Below are 17796 nucleotides of genomic sequence, written 5' to 3'. Positions count from 1 at the left end.
CAGCAGCAAAAGCTATACAGTCTTGCCCTTGAGGAAAGCACTCCTCTTCCCCCAGCTCACTACTTTTGACGGCAGAGCAGAGAAACAGAACATATCCAGTGACAAATATATTCAGTCACAAGAGAATAAGGTTTGTTTCAAAGCAAAGGTTTCCTAGCTTTTCTTTGGTTTATATACTTGCAAAATGTTCAAATGAAGGATTCAGACCTCTGTATGGAAAAGTAACCCTATTGGCAGATGAGTTTTTCAGAAACCCCCTAGATATAGGTCACAAAATCCCAGCCATTTGTGAACCACAGGTTGACAGCCATTTTCCTACAGAACTGAGATTTTACTGCCTCAGAATTAATGCACCAGCCCTTCATTTAAATTAAACGGTTACTGAGCCAAAAAGGAGCAGCGCTGGCAAGAATCAAACTCTACATCACAAATGCAATCACAAAACCCACATTCTATCAGCCCATTCAAGATAAAACTTGGCATTTTATACCCGCCTATAGATTAATGCAGGATTTCAAGCATGAATACCAACACATACAGCATGAACAAAATACCTTTAGTTCATCAGCTGCATGGCTACCAGACTGAGAGTATCTTTCAAGATCTCTCCTTTACGGCCGTCAGGAGCCTCACACACTTCACAAATCAAATGCTCCATTAACCACCAGGTTTGTGCTACACAGACAAGCCTGGATATCTGCTCATGGCTGTTGCAACTCTTAAGAATCAATACATTCATAAGCAGCTCAGCGATACACTTCTACTGCCTGATGCAGCTGCTGCTGCTGCACAGCGCATCTCTTGATCCCTGCTACCACAACCAAGGGTTTAGCCATCACATCCAACAGTCACGTTATGCATAACTCATGCATAGCTCGCATCCACTCCTCCATCATCTGGGAGTTTTCATATTGGCTAATTTTAGGGGGCTAATAAAGGGGGATGCTAGCAGATTCCCTGTTATAAGAAAGGGAAGCACTTCTTCAGGATAATTCAGAGTTTGACCCTAATCTCCTCTTATTTTTATCTTGCAGAAGATGAAACGCTCTCTACCAGCCATCTCCCTTTGCAAATAACCCCTGTTCTACATAATCATCTTTTGGGAAAGCTCCCTCTATGAAGAGAGCCAGAATTCAACACCTCAGCTCCTGAAGTTATCCCAGAATAGCCAATGGAAATATCAGGGAAGTAAAATGAGCGTCTGTCCCTTCAGGCCTGTGTAGAAGAGACTGAGACAACCTTCATCTAACGTTTCTTAGAGAGGACTTACAACCTAATGACAGGTAGAGCACGAGATGGTTGGGAAAACTGTATTTGCACCCCAAGCAAGCTGCAGCAGCACTAACAGGTTCTGATTCACCAAGGGGACAGTTGAGTTTCGCAGTAAAAATACCTTTAGATTGAAACAGTCACTAACTAAAGATGATTTACAAGACAATTCCTGGAAATCAGTTCATGCTGACGTGAAACACAGCCACCTCTAAAATGAAACATAACGCTTTTGTGGTTTGTGAACACAAATTTCCATAATGGAAGATCTAACAGTTCCCATACAAGTGCCCAAATCACAGCATTCAGTAAAAACCAGCACAGGTTTTTAGGGGCTTTTTTCTTTAATTGGTAAGTTACAAACGTAAATCTTTCCCTTGTGATCATGCCAGAGCTTGTCTTGTCCTTACTTTTGTAATATAATCTCCTTAGCAAAGTAAATTGCATGTAATTAACTCTTCTGATATTCAGGCCAAGGTAATCAACATTTAGATTAGTGGCAAAACCTGTTAATTGGCAATTTGTAGCAATTGCTGGTTTGCTATTTTGTTCTGGTTTACATTTTGAGTAATTTCTTATTTCTCATAAAGGCAAAATTCTACTTTTAAGAGTGCAAGTTTAGGGAAAAAAAAGCCAAGGCTGTTCACTTCAGATTTCTAAAAAGTGACAAGGTTCTGCAATGAAATTGTATCTGAACTCTATAATCACCTCCACTTTTCATTAGCAATTAACGATGCTGCAACACAGAGGATACCCTCCTTCTGCTGAAGTTAGTATCATCACAAGCACCATCAAACTTTACATTTTGCACATCAGTCAAGCTTTCCTTCCCATTTCCTTTAATTATTGAACATAATTTTGCCTGCAGAGGCTTTCACACCGCACTGCCTGAACGTTGAGCAACCGCGTGGTATTTCAGAAGTCAAATCCAGCTCTTTTTACTGGAAACTGTGCATCTGCATACACAAGTGAAAGGGAAAAAAATGGCCTAAAAATCAAATCACGAGGAGTTTTGCCCTTCATTTCGGCTGGGCCAGAACTTCAGGGATTAATGAGGTTCAGAATACGGTTGCTCACAGAAGCAACAAATTTACTGTCAGGCTCTTGAGGCAATCTTTCCCACGTCTATCAGTTATTACTCACTACTTACACACGTAAGAGTCAAAGGGAACATGTAAGGACACATTACCTCATTTTTCCAAGTTCTCTATAGCTGTGTTATTGGAAAAACACTTGTTATTGTGTCAAACTGGGACAAAATTTTGGCATCTCTGTAAATTCTTTGGGTTTAGTATTATATTTTTACCCATCAAAAGATACAAATTGTGGCAATGTGTCATTAGTTTAAGAATTGGGTCTACTCAACTCAGGTTATTTTGATCATACATCTTATACTACTACAACTTTTTTTTTGGCAATAGTTACTCAGACCCACAACGGTACAGGAATCATCATATCAAGACTTCATTACCACAAAGTATTTTTAATTGTCTTTCGAACTATATGCTAAAATTCTCTGTTCACAGTAACCAAAAGAAGTGTTTAATGGATTCTTTCAGACAAACATGGACCTATTTTTAGAAAGACTATATAAGAATGCTTATACAAGCAATCTTCAGCATTAATTCTTAACTGAATTAAGATACTTTGCATACTGCAATATTTGACGTATAAAGCAGATTATACCAGCAACTGCCACTGAATACTGTGTAATTGTTTAATTGCCAAATGTGAGATTAACTTTTTTTTTTTTACTGCTTCCTGAACTACTAACTCCCCATTTTGTGCAAAAGGGATCTACAATGTGCATACAGATGCAAGGACTGTTTGTGGAATAATGGAGTTTTCTTCTCATGAATACGTTGAGTAAATAAGAATTTGTTTTGATGCAGGCTGCTGGGCAGGCTAAGAAAAGAGGAGGAAAGGTGTGCAACTCCGTACATTTAAAATAAGACTTAAGACACTAGAGTATTAAAAGGAATTAAATTGAGTCAGCTATGTGCATTTTGTTACTTTATACAATTATATTCTTAATTTTGTCTTTTGTTTGAAGCTCTCCAAAAAGATTAAGGGGGGGGGGGGGGGGGGCAGGAAGATGATTTGACAGAAGCATTGAGTACAAAATCACTTCTCAAATGGTTTTCCTACTGCAAGACTTTCCTCAACTGCAACACTGAGTTTCAGTTAACTGCATAGTTCACGGCACCATCAATTAAAGTGGTCAAAGTTGAAAGGACAAGCACTAACATAGGAAAGCATTTCTCACACCATTCAGTACATCTAAACGTTGAGTTCAATTCTACAAGAACTTTTTGAGCATTTTTTGCAACCAGGTACCTGATTCCAGTCTCAGCCACACACCTCAGCAGAAATGCGAGCCAATTCTTCATTCCCTCCGGCTTTTAAAAAAAAAAAAAAAAAAAAAATTGGATGCAAGCTGGTACGTACACTCAGCTTGCATATTTCTAGAATCACGTGGGTGAACTTTGCAAATGGTTTTGTTAGTTCCACATCTGGATGGTTGAAATTTCACTTAAAAAAAAAAAAAAGACAGGTACTGACATATTCTCAGTTGGCATCCAATCATACTGATAAATGTTACAAGAAAGGATAGCCTGGAATTTAAAAATTCAAATGATGCTGTGTTTCAAAGAAGTAGGTGACGATAAAGTGAAATACTTATGTGGACATTTCCTCCATCCGCTCACCCACTTGACGATAATTTTTTTTTCCCCATTTAAAACTTTCTACTTCCTTCCAGACAGGTCCAAAATCAAATAGTAAAAACCAGTGCCAGCAAAACCATTGCACTGTAATTCCAAGGAAAAAGAGGTTCAGAAATTCTAGGTCTGAAAAGAAATGGTTGTACTCATCCAAACTGCAGCCCGAGAATTTAAGAAGTTACCATAGTAAGAACATAAAATGCAACTGTTCTGCTTGTCAAGACTGTCCCTCAATCAGCTGTTGACCTGGCTATTAAACGTGCTTTTTGTTTTAGGCTTAGGATTAAGTCTTCATTTTTAACAGATGATCTATAAAAACATCTTTGCTGGCTCAATGTTATTCTGGGGGCAGGGAGGGGGTGGTGGTGGTAGTTCCTTTTTTTCTTCTCTGCAAGTACCTCCTGGCTAAAGGATGTCCTGAAGGACTAGAGCATCAGTATTTGTTAAGGCAAAAACTCATGCCTCATGGAGCAGAAGCAAGTTTCAAATACTATTCACTGTGTGTTAGCAATTGCAAAGTGGACAACATTCACACCCCTGTGCTTATCAGCTTCACTAGGACTTCTCTCCTAGATCCAATTCAGACAAGCTTTCCCTGCCCAGTGTTTTAAAGTTCAAAATGCATGTGGAAAATTTGAGTGAAAAAGTTGCTAACATTTATGCATTTACGGTGCCCATGCTGGAATGGCTCCAACAGTTACTACTCCACTAATTGCACACCTTTTCAAATTTTTCTAGCTACCAAAATGCAATTTTCATGAAAAAAAAAAAAATTCTTCCTCAGAAACACTTCATTGAGTCTTATAAAAATGCTTCTTACATTACTCATATATGCTTGCTAACAGCACTTCTTAAGCATTAAGAATACAAGCTTTGGCCTTAGTCATATTCAAGACAACATTGTGCTTCTGTCATGTTGGGCTTAAGCAGTTATAAAAGCAACTAAAGGTCAAATTCTTCCAGAACCAAAAAAGTTAACCCTCCCGCTTCCCCTTGTTTTACTTGAGCATCTCTTACTTTATAAACCCAGCTGTAGAACATCAAATGGAAACAAAATCCACTGTGTATACTTACTTTAAAGCTAGGGGTATATAAAATGAAAACATAGCATGGTGGAAAACTACTTCCTTCTGCTTTTTTGTTTGGTAGGCAAGTCACCTGCACAGCAGGATCAGCAGGATCCATAAAAGAAAGGGCCCACAAAGAGGGACCTACCACTCCTCCAGAGTTGTCTTAAGACACTCAGCTGGCTTAAGTGGCATCCTTTCTCAGGTCATCTGCTATCTTTAACAGATATATTGCATCTTTTTATAAGCAATTTAGAAGCATGTTTCCACGACTTCTGAATGCTGTTGGCTATTAAGTTCCACCTTGCTTAAAACTAAGGACACTGCTACAGGCTCAGACTTCCTGACGTGACTTTAGAGTCAGTGATTGCTATACCACAGTCATCCAGGAGGAAGTGGTCTGGTCTGGCTAAGAGCTTTCTCTAGAAAGCCTAGAGCATGCATGGTCTGATAAGCAAACTCTTCAGTCTTTCCACAGACAAACACCAACTGCGTTTTTTTTTCTTATTAACAAAATCTCAGTGGCTAGAGGGTTGGGGTTTTTTTTTAATCTAAGTAAGTCAATAAGCAACATACAAACAACAGGTCAGACTGTATTCAAAAGACAATCTATCGTGCACCCACACGGAGACAGAAAAACTGACAGAGCCAATTGAGTTACAGTTAACATTTCCTTTATTGCAGTATAAGAATTCCTGAACTGAATGAAGAATGATATTTTGGCCCATACTGCTAGACTAGATAAATTCTTTAAGTATGCGGTGCCACAAGTGTACACAGTACTATAATAGCAAAAAAGACGGCCTGGGACAAGTTTCATTTTTATTATTAGCAGGAGTTAGACGTTTCAGATAAGGATATTATGCATTTCTGAATTTGCCTGGAAAGTTAATTAAAACTCTGAGAACATTTTAAAACATTATAAAATTACCTACAGATACTCGTGATACTTTGGTAGGGGATGTGGAATAAAAACCTACATCATGTAAACATTCAGTAAACAGATTCTCTGCACTCTGAAGCCTAAGTAATACACAAGATGAGAATAATTACATAAGAACTTAATTTTCTACACAGAATGTGCTGCCAAAGAAGGAGAGTCAAGCCTAGAACTTTTTTCCATGTGAAAGTAGAATCATTGTAACAAAACTGTATCATCTGGTGGGCGATGCAGGTCATTTCAATTGTTAGAGGCTTTAGCAGAGATTTAGCAAGAAACAAGTCCAATTACTTGCAGTGTTCCACAAAACCGTACCCCTGACTGCTTACTGGTGCTTTGAAACAGGAAAAGAAAAAAAACTATAGGCATACAGAAACAAACACAGGAAACAACTATCTGCTAAGTCAGAGGATTTAAAGTGGCACTATATATTAAATTATCTTTAAGTATTGTTTTGAAGAGAAAATTATCTTTGAAGGAAGCTAGAACGAAACGCTAAAAGCACTGATTTTGTTTAACAACCTGCAAGGTTAGCTTCAACTATTTTTTCTTTAGGGCAGTAGTTTGTTTAAAATAACATGAATTCCTTTTTTTCTTCCTGTTCTTAGGATCTCAAAGACAGTTATTTTTACCTTCAGTAAGCATGCCTAGAATATTTTAGTTGTATACTGTAGGAAAACTAGACTCCAGGGTCGATAAATGGAGCTGATGTACTTTTTAGCTGCCAGTTGTACATGTCTCATGACTGCCTTCTCAATCAAATACCTTACCTTTTAAGAATTGTATGTGTTTTCTCCATTGTGTATACATGCCAATAACCATTAAAAAATGCAGATATCTGTATGCCTCGAAACGGTAATGAGAAAAAAATATACTGTTTAATATGCAGAAAAAGAGCAAAACTTAAGGCTTGCATTATTATAACTTGTATTATTGGGCCTTGGAAATGCAAGAAGTCGCAGCTATAACCAGCAACTGAGCTAGTTTTGACACTGGATGTTACAGAAGGAAGAAAGAATTCCCTCTAGGGAAGATAGAAGGAACTTACGATAAAAGCAACACCTTCAAAATCTTTCACAGGCTTCTTTAAACTGCCATCTGCTGGTCAGCTCATACTTCATGAGGATATGATGAATGACAAGCTAGCTAAGAACCTAGAGTATTACATGTTCTTTATTTTGTCCTCTCTCGGAAAAAAAATTACAATTTCTCTGACGAAGTTCAGAAGTAGTACCTAGGCTCTGCAGGATACTATGACGCTTATCTGCTGTCAACAAATCCATCCAATTTAATGAAGGCAGCCAATAACCACAAGAATTGATTGAAAAGCTAAAGCAGATCTGTTTCATGCAAACACACAAAGTGTGCCAATAATCCAGCAGTAATGGTAATGTAAAGCCTTTTTTATTTATTAAAAAAATACTGGTTACACTTTACTGGCACCTACTACATTATTGGGGGGTGGAGGGCCAAGGTAAAAAAAAAATGAGAATACACCACCTGTATCTCTTCTCACAAATACCATGAGCGTTTGGATGGTTACACCAAGTCTTACACAGGCAGTAAAAAACTACTCCGAGCTTTTGCAGACTCCGAAGTGTTGAGTATCTTTCTCACATCTGGCCCTACCAGTTGCTCATCAAGAATTAGATTTTAAACAAAAATCATATTTCACATGAAGTACTGGAGGAAATGACTACTGATGGTCAAGTGCCTAGAAGTAAAATTAAGTATTCTGTTTCAAGATTAAATGCAGGTATGAAATTTATTCATTCATGTATAAACACCTTAGTGCTTCTGTCCATGCATCTTAAAACAACTTCAAAGCCCGATTTTTTTTGAAGGGAGTGAAAGCGTACCTTTTGATCTCTGATATGTCAGGTCTATAAATGTTTGTTTTTAAGGCAGAAGTCCACACCCCCACCCCTGTCTCTCTCCCTTGTAACTTAGATACCCAAAGGAACTTATAAATTGAAAATTTGGCATTGACTAATTTTATAATATTTCAAGTAAACCCCATTAAAAAATACCCCCAATAACAACAAAATTCATCCAAAATCTTTTAAAAAAAAAAAAAGTCAAACAAGATGCATCTTTCGAACAAGAAAAAACGGAGCACACCCTTCCTATTGAACACACCCTTCCTAGAACTTAGTTGCAATGGACTGACATTTAAGAGATGTGCAGCTAGCAACAGTCCTTGACAAGTAACAGTCATATCCAGATTCCATTCTGGAACCAGATGTCCACAGATAATGTGGGGAGAAAAGCAAGGAGAAAAAAAAGGCCAGAATCCACTTAAGTATTGCCTGTGGAGGTGTATGTACTCGTGGAATATGCAGAATTTTTTCTATCTTTGTTAAGAGAGCACCTAAGCCAACATTTAGAAGTATTACAGTGAACAGAAAAATATGAAAGTTAATCAGTAAATATATTTAATGTTGTGAAGAATTATACCCTATTCAATTAGCTGAGCAAGGCTTTCATCATTGCACGATTGTGTTTATTTTTTAAACTCTTTCCCTTAACACTCTGGAGAAGGTTTCTCTCTGGATGAATGCTCTCAGGGCACACACATATTTAGCCATTTAGACAAGTGCTAAGTAACAATACAAAAGGGGAAAAAAGTTTTTAAAGCCTCCCACACAACCCAAAAAATCTGTATCTTTCCTTGTTTTATAGAATAGATCAATAGTAAGTTCAGAAACACATGCCTGACATTTTTGTTTTATTTAAAGGCAAAATATATCAAATGTCATAGGAAACAAACTGGGTCCAATCCTTAGTTGGTACAAGTTCAGGTCAGTGTAGCTTTAAACCACCTAAGGATGCAGTCCACTAATCTACTCCCCACTGCACTCAGCCCCACAAAATCTCCATTATTTGACAGGGTGTATTTTCTGTTATGTTGATTGGGATTGTTTTGATATTTTAAAACCTAAACCCCTGAAGACAATTAATTCACTTTCTGATTTGTGTATCTGTGTTTTGTGAGCAGTATATGACATTAATTTTTCTCACACCTTTTGCTGTTTAGCAGCAGCTGAGTAGATTAAGAGCTAAATTGTAAAATTTCCATCTCAGCCTATATAACCATATCCTTTTTTACATGTGAACCGTTAAGTCACAACCCAAAATCCTACAAAAATGAGCCTTTAGTCAAGAAAGATTTCTGGAGATTTCATTTGATAAACACAATATCTAGAAATAGAAGAATCTTTCTGCTGAGATTACAATATTTGGAGATGCATATTTAGAGCCAAAAAGACAGTATATTCCTCAAACTGGTCTGGCTGAATAGATGGTCCCTAACACAAACAGCCATTACACACCAAGTTCCAGCAGTAAAGCTAAAACAGCAGGAGGTGGTAAGCCAATCGATGGGAGTCTCTCAATTGAGAGAACAAAATGAGAACAAGTATTACTTTTACTTGACTGCTGCCATGGATATTCTTTCCTGTGGGACTTCCTTTGGTTGTTTTATTGGGGTACGGGAGTGAGAATTTGTTGGGGTTTTTTTGTTAAAATATTTTTCCAGTTACAGTAAGATATACAGCCATTAACATGCAATCTTTTTTCCCCACCCAAAGGTAAACCATTTACTGAACATTGTCTAGATATTTTAACTGCATTCATTATAGTGTCTAAGCACCTCATGCGTTTGTTAGGGGAGATGAAAATGTCTCTAGGATAGCTGGAAGCCCTACTCCCTTGTTAGCAGAAGAGTATTTTCTCTACAGCTTCTGCAATACAAACTGCTTGAAGCTGTTTGTTTATGGATATTTTACTAAATCCTACCAAGTACATTTCTGAATCCACCTGCAAAACAGCATGCATACTTCACCCTCATGCTGGCACTCTTTGGCTGATTGGTTTTAATAGTGTAGATGACTTGGGGAATGGTTCAATGGATTGTATGAATACACTTCTGGTACATACATTTCATTTATTATATGTCAATTGAGAAGAATTACAGTTCCAAATATGCAGAGCTAAGACTATGATTAGTAAGTATCAAAAAGATACATCCTTCACTGCCTGTTTAACTCTACTGGGGATGAAGCTATTTGCATCACAGAGAAATAGCACCTAAACAGCCTGAAAACTAATTTGAGCTTAAAGGGGCTCTGCTCAGAAAACTGTCCAGTTCTAGATCAAACAGAGGATTAGGAAACTTGCTTCAATATAAAAGCTATGGCAACATGACAATATTGAGTTACATAATGTAACTAATGTAGTACACTTACATAAAGTCTGTAGAAGAAAATACAGAACACACTGGCATTTTACTTTGCCTCTAATAGAAGGTTACAATTCTAAAACCTTGTTGGTAAATACATTAAAAACCACAATAATATCTAGACGTCCCCAAATCAGACGTTCGTTTTACAATAAATGAATTTGCAATGCACACATTAACAGGTTTCACAGAGGCCAAAACTGTAACTTGTCTAGAGCACCAACGTTAGAGAATTCGCCTTTTTGTTTTTAAACAAGATTCACACCTGAAAATTTCTGTAATTAAATGGCTGTGTGCAAACACCACTTTTTTTTTACCTCATTCTCAGTTAAGGAAGCTGAAGGAGATGAACTCTTGCTAAAAGCAAGAGTTGAAGATTCTGCTGCTGAAGCCCGATTTCGCTTCTTCAGAGGTTTACATGCATCAGACAGATTTTTCGTTGCTGTAAAATAATTTTGGTTTACAAAGTGAAGTTTGGAACTTTAAAACGTTATCTCCCTGAAGCCATTTAAAATATTCCTTCAGCTAAAGGAAGGAATGATTTAGGTAGGTCTTCTGGGCACCTACATAGGGCTGAGAGAACAGGAAGTAAGTTTCTGAAACCATGTGTTTTGGCTTGATTTTTAAAATAAAGAGGTTTCTGTTAATCAAATACGTACTACAAATGGCTAAGAAATGTTTTCCCATTTTTTTTTTTTTGCTCATTTCTATTAAAATCAAAATATCTTGTGACTTATGACCTCTTTAAAGCAGAGGTAACAGTTATCTCCTCAGATAAACATTAGAAGGCCTACATTGTCTCATCACAATCTGAGTACCACTAACACTTTGTTAAGAGAAAGGTTATATACAGGAGCCAGGTACCAGACATTATCTATGGCATATCACCACTTCTACATTGTGCAGAACTTGCTGAAGCTTACTTGTCTTTGGCATATCATTATAATACCTAAAGAGACATGCTCTTACAGAATTTACCTTAAACTTGAGCATCATTAACAAGTCTGACTTTTGGATTTTGGTCCAAGGTTATTTAGAATTCCCTCTTGCGCTCCACACTGCCTCCCATCAAGCATCATTTAAAAGGACTAAAATCACATAGTAACTGATTACATTGATGGTCACTGCACTTGTTTTATTGGGCTAATGCACAATGACAAATTGGAGCAGTAGGATTTGTATCACTGCTTGCCAAGATCACAGGGCAATAGCTTTAATTTGGTGCCATCAAACGGTGAACTTGTGAACTGCTGCTCTAAATCAGCAATACACAATTTCAGTCAAGTATAATGTTGCAAAATGGTGGTAGTGAAGGAAGAGAGCACGCTCCCCCCCCATCTGTGGCATAGTGGCTGTAACTGGTTATTGCGTCAGCAAAATTTAGCTGGCTGCCTCAGACAACCTGTTTATTTTAAAATTATTTAATTGAAAAAGTTACATTAAAACTTATTCTGACCACATTACCTGACTGGTTCTTTTGTGAAGAGGAGGTTTCTGTGACCTTAGAAGAGTTTGTTTTTGCTGTTTTGTCATTGCTTGTCTCCCTCTGTCACAAAAAAAAATACGAAAAAATAAAAAAACTCCTAATTTATGAGTGGTTGGATAAAACTGGCAATTACTTCTGGATTTATGTTATTAAAAAGAAAGTGTCTTTACAAATTTCTGAATGGTAATGTAGTTAAGCTAGCCCCATTTAAGTGATTTTTAAAACTCATTTACAGCACAGGGTACAAACCCGTAAACAAATGAGAAAAATTAAAGAACACAGTATTCCAGCATCCCACTTATCCATCCCAAACTCAGCATATCAGAAAGGGGAGCTCTAAATGAACACGAAACATGTAAATTATTCTTACTATTCTTTATCTAAACTGGTCAAATTAAAACCTTTAATTATTAAAGGTAAACTGCAGAATTAGTATATAAATTTGAGAATAAACCCTGTGCAGAATTTTAAGTCTCAAGAGAGGCTTGCTTGCAGCTCCACAACTTATAGCAGTGCCATTTTTGAAATTACTATGGTTAAGATTGTTTCAGCATTTCCAAAATAAAAACACTATTTTCAAAGGAATATAAACACCACATAAATTTGCTCCAGATTGAGAATTTATCATTAAAAGTTTAGGCCGAAAACTGGGGAAGATTTTGTCAAAGCTTTGTCAAAATTAGACACTGTTCCTTACACATATGCCACTATTTTTTTTTCTTTTTGTATGGTACAAATTCATTCAAGTAGTAAGTCACTAAAATTGTAGCCAAGAATACTTAAGCCTGACAAATGCTCACCTGATCAATAATTCTACCAAACAGAATGTTTTACATACTTTTTCATATTCTTCATCTGACATTCAGTTTTTACAAAAGATGTGCAGGTGAACACCTCAAAAGACCAGAGAACTGGTTTCCTTTGTAAAAATAAATATGAATGGCTACTGTACTACAGATGTGCTACACTGTGCTTTTACTGACTTCTAAGTAGACTAAGACGCCCTACCACTAATGCCGCCAGAGGCTCCCAATATCAGTTTTGCAAGATTAGTTACACTTCTGTGTAAAAATGAAAGAAAATGTACAGTACAGTCCACTCTTAAATTTAAAGCATGCTTTACAGAACTCCCATTTTGTTAATGTGCATTTTATATACATCATGAAAGCACCGATGAACGAGTTAGTTTTTCAAGACTTCCATACGGGTATTTATGACTTAGTTACTTTGTATGAAAACATTCAGATTTTGTAAATAAGAATTAAGGACAAAAATGCACAACTTTCATGCAAGCAGTAAAACATCACGGAAAAATAGTCATTAAAGCTCCTCCTATCCAAAATGATCGTAACAAAAGCCTGCAGGTAAACTGGGAATAGCAGAAGGAAGGTGTATGGTTAGTGTTTGCTTTTTTGAATCGTTACATAGATATTTTCACTGTCATTCACTAAATGTTTTACTAAGCAGCAGCACATACAGCTAGAAGTACCCTGGGCTGGTGAAGGCAGGAAAAAGAGATAATTCATTAAAGAAACCGCAAAGCAACCATTCTGTGATATCCGACCCTTCTGTGGACAGAAGCACAAACATTGCTATATGCATTTAGAGTTTCCAAATTACCTAATATTTACACACACCAGATTCCTTGTAACTAGTTCTGATAAACGGATCACATAGAGGACAACACTTTTTAAAGCACATTACTAAGTCAACGTTATTAGTGGTATGTATCTTATGGGAATCATTCACCTCATTTATTTATTTATTTTCCTGTTAAGATTCACATCTGCATCACAACATCAAAGATATCAGAACCTCCTCTGCATGAACATTGTGATAATGTAGGCTAATTGTAGTGTATGAATACTGGTGGGACAGTAAAGAAGTAACTTTAGGGACAGTCAAAACAAGGACTTCATAGCAGGAATTAATTACAGTAAGTAAACTTAATTATTCCATGGATCTAGTGTAGTATAGTGAATTCAAATCAATTAGACAAGTTTAAAAAGGGTCCAAAACCTTCTAGAATATAAGATGACTATTCAACGACTAAGCCGTTAGAACAAGGAGTGCAAAAAACAGTTCTGGCCCTTCTTTCTGCAAAGGCAATAACATTTCTCTAAGACTTATCTCTGTCCTTTGCTAATAAGCTCATTAAGCCTGGCTATCTGAAATTCTATTTATTTTTTTATATTGAACTCTAAACGAGTTGTCTGAATATCCACAATATCAACAGTGGTACTAAAATAACCAGCTTACCAAACAAAGTGACATCTACAAATGTGACCTCCATAATTAATTTAAAAAAATAAATCCACTACCTTCCGTTATATTGGGTTGTTTCATTTAATCACTGTACCACTAAAGTCCTGAGATGAGGTCTGCATACTCACACTACAGTATGATACTGTAATAACATATCTGAAAACACTTGTGAGCTAAGCTTTCCACACAAGTAAAACCCATGAAGTTCACTGGTCTACATGCATGACTAAATAAACCTATGCTTAAGTCTCTACAAGATTTGGGCTGTATCCATAATACATAGTTTTAGTGACCTATGTAAGGAAAAATCTCACTCTCACAAGCAAGCTAAACTGAAAAGGAGCCTACAATTTGTGCGGTAAACATACTGTAATATTTACTGCAGTTTCCTAACTTAAGAAATGGGTCAGCATGCCACTCTAAAACTTTCTATAGGTTTCCAGTTCTTGAAAAGCAGTTTTTCTGTTTTGCTTTACTTGCTTACCTCTCTCCCCCCGCTTTTGTCTAAATTAAGTATTGACTAAAGGTATTTATTTTTTTTACATTCTTGACACATCTCTGAACTCCAATTCAGGAGGAAAGAAAAAGAACTACAAAGCATGACGACATGGAAAGGTCATGCCTCTGCACATTCCTTTGTGAAACAGATTTTCTCAGCACACATTTTCACCACAGTTTAAGCAGCAACTGCAACTTGTCATACCTCTGTCCTTGAAACCAAAGAAAAAAAACCTCCACAGTGGTAAGCTCACATGTATCTCTGAATATTTACAACAGTTTGATTTGATATACAGACATTACTTTTTTAATCCTGAAAACGGAAATGCTGACAAACTTAACTACAGCAATGTGATTGGTGCTGCTATAAATCAACCCAAACGAACCAACGACATAATTACCTTCCGATTATTCTGTTTATCCATCCTGAGTCTTTTCCTAGGTGCTTCCTGAACTTCAAAATCTTCTGTAGGTTCCTTTGTCCTCTTTTTTTGGTTTCTTTTATTTCCATGTAAGTTACCTTGGGATGGGGGATGGGGGAAACTTACATGAAAAATAATCTAAAACCCACTTTCAAATTATTTTGAACTGATCTAGTTATTTAAGTTACTTTTCTTTCAGTCATTATTTTTAAAACATGGTTAAACATTAACACAGTTTGATGACCCCTTAATGCTTAAAGTCTGGTTTCTGGTTCTGAAGACTAACTCTAGAACACATCCAAATCAACTGCTTCATACTCAAGTTATTTTAGAAAGATAGGTCTACCTGTATAAGCAGTAGTTTAAGATCTGAATATTACTGCCCAACATTTGTTTCGTATCATCAGACTACACATGATTGATCTATACAGCTTTTAACTCTCCTGCCACTTTGTAACAGTGTCTTATCACTGAAACGAATTTTTAAGTCTCCTCCTTAAGTCTCCTTCAAGTTCTCCAAATGATACAGATGAAGATACTGGCGACATCTATTAAGGGACCTCTGGAAAAGACAAGATATCACCAACTGTACAGATTAATTCTCTCTTTCTGGTAAGGCAGTCCCAGAATCTCTCTAACAAGCTTACTTATATTTTACAGGAGACCGTAAGATCCCCTTCCTTTGTGAACCAAAATCCGAAGAACAGAATCACGTCAGTCATTTTAAACCAACGGACTTATTCACATATTTAGATGGTCGTTCACTGTAAAGTTCAAGCAGCTGCTAAATTACAAAAGGTCAGTGACTAACCTACATACCCCTTCCACAGGTTCAGCTATTGTTTGCACTCGCCCTACCTCAAAAAGATATATGAAGGTTTATGAAGTGGTCTGTTTCATCAGGATGAAATGACATTACACTCGCCAGTACACTCTAATTTATGAAGCTACAGGGTATTATTAGTATGAAGATTGCAAGCTCCAGGGGCACAGATATGTTAACTGAAATTGCCCTACAGCTACAAGCATTCTACTCCAGTGGGAACAAATAGCTGTAAATATTAAAAATATTGCAACTTGAAAATATGGATAATTTTCAAATTAATGTTCTTATCTAACCAATCTAGGACATATTCTATTATCAGACTCTGAATCCACAAAGCAGACTGAAATGGCTCCAGGAGAACCTGCTACTTACAAAAAGCCAGCAAGAGAAATCCCACAATATTCTTCCAAGTTTAAGATAAGAGGATTTGGGTAGGGGAACAATTGAACTGACATGTTTTCATCTGTAGATAACTATAAATGTACACAATATATGTACTAGAAACACCTGGTACAGGTACAATTTCAATTACATTTCTTGCAATATGACACTGAGGAAGGTGAACAAAATTCAGCACTACATTGTTTAGATATTTAATTTGGGATCCATTAAAATTCTAACGTCAAGGAAGACAACATCTGAGATAAAATAAAGAGATTATGATACGTGGGCGATTACATAAAAAAATACACTCAATAGCTACTTATAATGATGAACTATTTGCACACAACACAAATTTCAATTACTTCTGGATCTTGATCTCCTTTTAGGTGAGTCTTGAAACACTTTACGTTTGGCCTCTCCAATATTCTTCAATGATGAACCTTGAGAGATACAGAATGTGTTTTTTTTTTAAACTGATATCCAAATATTTGACACTTAAAATTTAAAGTTAAAAACTTTTCAATTTTCCACAAAATGATGTTATTTCACACACACACAGATAGTTAACAAAACTGACTGCCATTTTTATACAAGTTTTTCCAAGTCTCACAAACTTTCAAACACTCCCTCTCATTCTTGTTATTGCCCAAAGCAGCACCTGTTGGCTTCTAATACTCCCATAGTAAGTCTTCTTACAGTGCTGTAAAGCTATTTAAATTTGAAAAATGATAGCTAGTTAAATTTGATAAAGTTCATGCAAATGCCAAACTATCTTCCTCCTTCTTTCTCAAATAAGTGACTCCAAAACTACTCAGATATTTTGCAAAATAATTGAGACTGTTTATCAAAACCAAACGCTAGACAACAGCAACAAAAAAATAAAAGCAGAAAAAAAAAAAGTATTTGCAATCTTGTACAATGTCCTAAAAACTTTGAGTAGCACAATAAAATGCCAAACGGATGAAAGTTTCAGAATAAAGTTTGGAATACTTCCTGAGTTGACGATGATATGAGGTAATATACTTTAGGTATATATGAAGAAAAGGTGTAGCACTGATTAAACTTTTTAAACCATTTCCTAACTATTCTAGAAAAAAACCCCTCAAATTTTACTAGTAGTAACACTTCATCTTCCCTTCCCACCATCCACTCGTAACAGGCAGTGGATGCAATGGCAGCTGCTTATGGGCAGAAGAAGAATGAGAAACCAGCAATCTCTAGACAGTAGAAGGTTTACATATAACAACTTTTCAGAACAATGAGCAAGAAATGTAGACTTCATGGGTTGCGTTTATTGTAACCATTGGTATTCCTTTGCTATTGGCACAAACACCAAGAATTAAAACTGGAAAACAGTGAAAGCTGTTTTCCCTACAGGTCTCAAATATGTGCTTAGTTTTAACACCACTATGTATATCAAATTTAGTTAGAGTACACTAGCACAGTTTTACGTTTACCAGAGTCTTCTTCAGATTTGGGAGAGGTCACTATGGCAAACTTTGTGTTATAGCGAGCTTTCTGTTTTTCACTAAGCATGTTCCACTGCGATTCAAGCAATTCTTCAATCTCCTCACTTGAAGCATCTGGATGTTCAGCAACCACCTATACATGCAGAAATAGGGTTGTATTAAAAAAAGGTGACCATTGAAAAGAATGGCGTAAATACTTCTATTGCT

At 36.5% G+C, this 17796-nt stretch overlaps 1 protein-coding gene across 1 annotated transcript in view; it reads right to left on the bottom strand.

The window, feature by feature from the left end:
* NSD2 (nuclear receptor binding SET domain protein 2) overlaps positions 1–17796 on the bottom strand; it is a 100560-nt gene that overhangs the window by 15573 nt on the left and 67191 nt on the right. Inside the window, exons 6-9 of the mRNA XM_059818190.1 lie at positions 17578–17722; positions 14890–15008; positions 11704–11785; positions 10557–10681 (exon numbers count right to left, since the gene is read on the bottom strand). Of these exons, the coding sequence (XP_059674173.1) occupies positions 10557–10681; positions 11704–11785; positions 14890–15008; positions 17578–17722 (471 nt within the window). The remainder of the gene's footprint in view (positions 1–10556; positions 10682–11703; positions 11786–14889; positions 15009–17577; positions 17723–17796) is intronic.

The sequence above is a fragment of the Gavia stellata genome, chromosome 5, assembly GCF_030936135.1.
Source record: "Gavia stellata isolate bGavSte3 chromosome 5, bGavSte3.hap2, whole genome shotgun sequence".
NCBI classification, from domain to species: domain Eukaryota; kingdom Metazoa; phylum Chordata; class Aves; order Gaviiformes; family Gaviidae; genus Gavia; species Gavia stellata.
This window is presented reverse-complemented; position numbering and strand designations above follow the sequence as displayed.